We start from the raw sequence: 6,911 nt of genomic DNA on the forward strand, positions 1-6,911 counted from the left end.
AGTATCTCCATTTCCAGAAAATCAAAAGTATTAGCGCACAGCTGCAGAATTAAACCTTAGCCTTCACTTCATGGTCCAGGTGGTTTGTTGGTCTTGCTGCCTTCATTTCACCTTTCACTAAAAAAAGAACAATAATCTAGAGGGGCTCAATGAAAAAGGTTTAGAAAGCAACCCAAGACATTTTGAAGGCAAATAATTCCTCTTCTACGGCCACACTATTAGGCAACACAAGCGACACAAGAGTACTCAGCTTTCCGCACCTTACGTAAGTGCCATTGGATTTGGGTTCAAGCAACACGACGGGGCTACAATAACTTTTTATTTCAAATACGTGTTAATACTCACAACAGGTTAACAGAACACAACAAAACAATTCCTTTATAAACAAACCTCAAACAGGTTAACGGAACACAACAAAACAATTATTCTATAAACAATCCCCAAACCGGTACGTTTTTTAATCTTCAAGGGAGTTTTGCACCTTCAACTTGAAGTCATCCACCATCTTCTTAAGCCCCTGCACGGTCTTCTCATCATCTTCCAGCACCTTGGAGTAGCAATGCTGCCCCTGGCTGAGCAGGTCCTTCAGGCAATTCTGTGACACAGCAGCAACATGAAACAGCACATATGACACTTGCGTCTGCTTCCTGGAGTGTGCTGGAAGGACAAAACGTGAGTAGGAATGCGAGAGCGTTACCTCTGTGGCAGACAGGTGGTCTGTTGCTACGGTGAACACACTCATGAGGTTGTTGCAGACCGTTTTTTTCTCCTCATTGGTCTCCAGCAGCACCATTTGGTACCTCAATGACACAAGTGAGCATTTAAAGGGGACGTTATGGAAAATTCACTTTTTGACTTCTTGTATAAAAAACACAGAAGTTGGGTCTCGTCTATATACCGCCGTTAGTGTTCCAAAATGAAGGGGAACTAATTGACACAGTTTTTGTCTTGATCTCACGAGCGTCCCTAATCATGTGCCCACCGTCCGAGCCACTCACTGTTGCTTCAGTGCCTTATTCTCCTGCATGGCTTCCTCGTAACCACTGTTGACCTTCTCCTTCAGAAGATTGCGATTGCGTTCCACTGTCTCCACCTCCTTTGCCCACTCTTTCTCCTCCCGCTCTTCCTCCTAATCACACATGCACGCAGTGTGTCATATACATCAGAGGCACTTATACGGCTGCTCCAGGTGGGAGGTGTACGTATTTCAAACCTTCCGGCTGGCGTCCCAGCGGTCATCCACCTTGCGGATCTGCTCTCTCAACTGCTTCCGGTCATTTTCCTTGTCAAAGATGTTGGAGATCACCTAAAGCAGAAACAAAGTAGTTACCACCTCAATTTGAACCCTCAACAGTGTTACAGGTATTGTGAAGTAGTGTTTGTTGCAGTTCCATTGACAGAAGACTAACATTTTACTAAACGATAACATTTGTTGAGATAAAAAATAAAGCTAAAATTGACATCAACAGACACAAACAGTTGCCTTGTCCATGTTTTGTGTATTAGCATAATCTGGATGATTTACGAGCTACACAGACAATCGACATTTAAAGGCAACAGACTGTAAGAGTGGAATGGAATTACAATAGTTACACAATCGCATAACAATACTACCAGAGCATCTGTGAATATTTTCTTAATTATTCTTTAAACACATTCTCTGGCTGCCTTTGAAGTTACATATAGCTGTCAAAGTGAGTGAATGTCTTAAAACAAAACAAAACCACATTTTCTTTATGTATTTAGAAGGCATGTTGTGTAGTGTTACTCATCTCAAGAGCACCAAACACAGAATGCACAAGCATTTTTCCTTGTGTGCGCGCATGTATCCAGACAAAAGGCATAAGGAGCACCTGTTCATAAGACTCCTCCAGGCTGAATTTGCTATTGGACAGTAGATTGCGATCCTCCTCCACATCGTTGGTCAGCTTTCTCAAAAGAACCTACAACGTGACATACAAAGCGGTTAAGAGCAAAACTATCAAATCCATTGAGTACCTTACCTGTGTCTGTGAGTTGAGGTGGACATTCCCAGGTCCGCGTTCAAAAGGCCTAAGTTCAAAGTCATGGCCACAGGCGTTTTCCGCAGACGTTGGTATCAGCTTCAGTTTGCGGGCGATATTGTGGTACTCGTTTAGCTTCAACTCAACCTGGAATGTTTATGGGAACGGACAGTCGCAATAATAGCAAAGTTACAGCTCCACCGGTAAAACATCCTACCCAGTGCCTATGAGCAGAGGTAATTACAGTTATGGTCCGTCATCACTGAATGGGAATACCTTCTCTTTGCTTTTGGCTAGTGTGATCTCTTCATTCTGCTTGTACTGCAGGGCTTGTTCCAGAGTTTTGCTTTGACTAGCGATGACTTGCAGAAGCTCACGCTTCTCCTGGTTGATCCGCTCCACGTCAGCCGGGGTATACTTTTGGTTTTGCAGGACCTTTTGCAGCTCTGCCTTCTCGAGTTTCAGAGACTCCAGAGTACTGACTGCAGAGAAGAAGCAAATGAAAAGCGGTCAATTAAAAAGGCGGTTAGGCTCTGTGGGCAATGACGTAAGGAAAAAACATATTTTGCTGGGTTTTTTTTCTGTTTACCAGCGAGGTTCAGCTCATCCCCCAGCTCGGAGTACTTTTTCTCTTTATTTGCTTGGAAGGCCTCCAGTTGGGCGTGATAATCACGCAGCTTCTGGAGGTCTGACTGCAGCTTCATCTGCTCCATCCTCTTGACCTGTAGGCGGTCCTATTAGGGAAGAGAGATGCGTTTGCTGGTCATAAAATGAATGGCAAATGAGCTTACTATAACTAGTATTGCACCTGATCATACACTTGATGACGCGCGCCGTATGTGAAATGCAAACTTAATGCAAATTCACAATAAAATAGTCTTATTTCCGGGTGATAATGACCTTTGGGTTTTCCTTCTCCAGTTGTTCAATCTCTTCCATCAGTATCTTGTGCTTCTGCTCCATGGAAACCAGCAGCTCTTCATCATAACCCCACAGTTTCTCTGTGAAAGCACGCATCAACACACACATAAACAAATGCAGATACAGTACATATTATATGCGAAAGAATGCAAATATAAAGAGACATGAACAAAGACAGCATCCCATTACACAAGAGTACACCCAAAATACACTGGCAGTAAAATATAAATGTTATTATGTTCTATTTCTCTAAATGAATATAACTCGCTGTTTCAAATAGATCTTACTCAATTCAGAAATGAAGGCATCGTCGTCTTCCTCATAGGTGTCCTCTTCCTGCATGAATTTTCTGTATGTGGTTGCTGTGTAGTTGAGGAAAAGCTGCAGACAGGAGAATGTTTTGAATAAAATGAGCACCCCAATGGAATCTAAATGAATAAAAGTTCATCTTCTGGCACCTACTAAATCAGTTCAAGGCTCTGTAAACATACGAGCTCTTAAAAACATACATTAGACTCGGGAGTGGGCAAAGTATGACCAGCTCCTTTTTTTTTTAATCCGACCCACCAATCATTTACGTTTCCATGAGTCCCGTATACTGTATTCCAAATGATTACGCAAATAATTCTATAATTTTCCAAAACAGTCGATGAAACTAAGCATAATTTCAGAGTCAACAACAATTCGAGTAGAAATTTGAATGCTTTGGAACAAACCTCCCAATGATAATATTTAAATAAAAAAACTTACGGTAGTATATTGTTCGGGCTATGCTTAAAGGTGGCATTGTTCTGGAAGAATATGTGTAGTGTTATGAAGGGGACTTTGGACTGCAATGCAATTTTGTCATGTGAAGTATTGCATCGAGGCTATTTACCAAGTGACTGTGTAAAGGGAAAAATTGGACCATTCTTAAGACCATGCTAGCAGCATGTAAAAAAAAAAAAAGAAAAAAAAAAAAGAAAAAAAAAAAAGTCTCAAAACAGGACTTTAGAAAATGGTTGACCAGATGAATTGTCCAGTCAATGTAAATCAAAATACCTTGTTGTAGTCTGCGCTGTCATCAGTGTTGTCGCTGTCTTCACAGAAGTCGCTGAAGAGCAGATTCTGCTGGTTCAGGTTTCTATGGATCTGGCGACGGAGAACAGAAATATTTCGGATATCAATTACTAAACCAACCTTTTTTTTTTTTTTTAATATAATGTAACTGGGGCTGTTGCTCACCTTGACACAGTCAATTAACCACATAAGGGCACCCAGTGCCTGAGGCCACGTGTGGGGAGCACCCACAGAATACAAGGAGGACTTGGACAGAACAAACGGATATCTGCATCGCAAATAGAGAGAAAGAGAAATATTTAGCAAGATCTAAAATTCCTAAACTTGAACATGCCACAAGTGTCAAATTATCAAAATACCTAAGAGCATACTTAACATCCTGTACTATCATTACATTTATAAATAAATAAAAAACCTCAGAGAGTGGCAACTAGGGTATTTTGTGACCTGAGTGACTTGAGGAGAGCTGGAACCTCCTCCTCCACTTTGGAGGTTGGCATTTGAAAAGTAGGGTCCAGCTGACGATAGATAAACTCAAAGATCTTGACAAACTCCTTGGTGGACGGTGACTGGAGGATCTTGGGTGCCACATGGTAGGCATGCTCTGTCAGGAACTAAACCCAAAAGAAAACAAATAAATTGGAGGTCCTGTGCCACATTTGAAATAATCTTTGATTTTAGGTGTACAGTTTGGGTTAGTAGTGTCCAGGATGCCTTTTCCAAGCTATTCTCTTTGGAAAAAAGCCTTGGAGATGAGAAGGCTGTATTTTTTATTAATAGTGAAGATACAAATTGATTTTGCTCAGATTGGATGACTGTGAAATTGAGTATGTAAAACAATTTTCCTCTGATTAGTAGTTTCCAGATTTTATGGTGGCCAAGCGTTTGTAATGGTCATAACATGTTGGATGCCTCCGAAGCAAAATCTATCACCATTTGGATTTTTTGCCTGCAAACAGGGAATGTCAGTCGGATTTACACCATCATGAGACCGATTTACTCTTAACCTACTAGATATAAGCAGTTTCCAGGTGTCTTAACATTTTCGTGACATGAAAGGTTGTACAATTAGGAATTTGATAAAAATGCTGGTGAAGATATGCCCCACCATTCAGGGGCAGATCCGTGTATGTGGCGCATACAGCAGACACATTGCCACAAACAAACCTACCTCATGCAGCTGTTTGATGCACTGCTGAACATAGGCTTTGTCATGCAGAGGCCGTGTATCTTTGAGTTTCTCGGGTCCTCCAAAGCCATAAACGGAGCTGCTGCGTGGCATACTGGCTCCACTTACGCTGCACTCAACAACAACAAAATAAGTTATACAATACTGTATGGACTCTATGCAGGGTGTCCTAAAAGTCAGTACATACTAAGGCTGCATAATATTGGGGAATAAAAATGACGCTGATCGCTAACAGCATTTCTGTTGTTCACATACCGTTGACCAAAGAATCTGGACTGCCTCTCAGATGTCTGCAGCAGTGATTTGGACATGCTGAGCTTTCCCATTGAAGGCTTTTCGCTGTCAATAAAAACAAGGCTGGTAAATTGTGATCATTGTTTGTTTTTTTCAAGATAAATATTTAAACATTGAAAATGTTGATTTATCATGGGCCATGTGGTCCCATGTGTTGTATCATGTTTTGAAGGCACACATTTTCACATTTTTTAAAATAATTTCTGTGGAAGTTGATGCAAGTTAACACTGGGGGAAATACCGGTTTGAAGCTCGAGTGAAAGAAATTCCAAAGATTTTATTCTAAGGCTATATTGCCCAGCCCTATAACTAAGGAGTTTTTTTTTTTTTTTTTTTTTTATAAATAAAAAGAACCAACCTTCGGGGAGTTGTGTATGCGGTGCTCATTCTGTTGGAGTCTTGCATTCGCATGGGCATCTCAGACATCCTGCTCTTGATTTTACTCTTCCTTCCACTGGCCCCAGTCACAAATATAAAGAAATGTGGAGTATGTTAAAATGCATACACAATAAATACAAAATATGTTGAAATGCCTACGGCTTCTTATGAATTTAATATTTGTAAAGTACTTGCATCTGTTGGACTCAAGTGAATCAAAAGCATACTTCAGCAATGAAGAACTTGAGATAATTTTATTCTCAGAACAATTTAATAGATTGCAACTGGACTGGTCTAGTTGTCGAACAAACCGCTTTGCCTCTCATCCTTGTGAAGGTTAATAGATGATTAGAAAATGATATGTTAGTTTCCATGGAAAACACACAATTGTGTGGGTGACCACAAACGTTTGAACGGTTGTGTACTTGACAGTATTTTGTTGCTTATGTACATATATCGACTCCAAGACTCCTTAGTCTACTTTGAAGTAAAACTTTAGTCCTGACTATTAAATTACTTTCCCAAGTCCTTCGTAAGAAAAGTATCTGCGGTGCTACATTACACTACTCAAAAGTTCCAGTACGTCAACGAGAGCCACAACGGACAAGATACGCCACTACTTATCGACGACTTCTCTTCGACTAGCATTATCGAAAACATAGGCTTTGTTGTAAAAAAAATAAAAATTCGTTTGGCAAATGGATGGTAACATGTTTCAGTAGGTATAGAAAGTACAATCTAATACATACCGCTCCATTTTGTCTCTTCTTTACCAAAGGCACGAAATAAACAGAAACTAAAAAGCAAACTGACAAACCCGCCAAAGAATTAAAAATGGCTAAATCGTGACATCATCGTACTACGGCAAGTCACTTGGGTCAAAAGGATACAAAAACGTATGTAAAGGAAACCATCCGTAGTGGACACTGAATATAATCATACACGTTAAACTTCTTATTTAAATGGAATTCTGATTTGCTTGGGTTTTTTAAAATCGGTTTACAAAATTGTTTTCAAAACACACAACAGAAATACACTTTTACTGCAATTGTCCCACACACAAAACA

The 6,911-nt window shown here is 40.3% G+C and overlaps 1 protein-coding gene across 1 annotated transcript; it reads right to left on the reverse strand.

Annotated features, from left to right (window-relative positions):
- Positions 1 to 305: 305 nt before the first annotated feature.
- Positions 306 to 6,746, reverse strand: ndc80 (NDC80 kinetochore complex component). Its single transcript, XM_061279894.1, has 17 exons — positions 6,594 to 6,746; positions 5,825 to 5,920; positions 5,428 to 5,511; positions 5,155 to 5,281; positions 4,431 to 4,597; positions 4,149 to 4,251; positions 3,966 to 4,055; positions 3,212 to 3,305; positions 2,904 to 3,004; positions 2,593 to 2,737; positions 2,280 to 2,485; positions 2,004 to 2,150; positions 1,854 to 1,943; positions 1,214 to 1,306; positions 999 to 1,129; positions 698 to 800; positions 306 to 595 (listed from the first exon to the last, which is right to left on the reverse strand). The coding sequence occupies exons 1-17, from the start codon at positions 6,599 to 6,601 to the stop codon at positions 458 to 460; spliced, it is 1,923 nt and encodes a 640-aa protein (XP_061135878.1). The 5' UTR covers positions 6,602 to 6,746; the 3' UTR covers positions 306 to 457.
- Between the last annotated feature and the right edge of the window lie 165 nt (positions 6,747 to 6,911).

This window comes from Syngnathus typhle, linkage group LG5 (assembly GCF_033458585.1).
Source record: "Syngnathus typhle isolate RoL2023-S1 ecotype Sweden linkage group LG5, RoL_Styp_1.0, whole genome shotgun sequence".
Lineage (NCBI taxonomy): Eukaryota > Metazoa > Chordata > Actinopteri > Syngnathiformes > Syngnathidae > Syngnathus > Syngnathus typhle.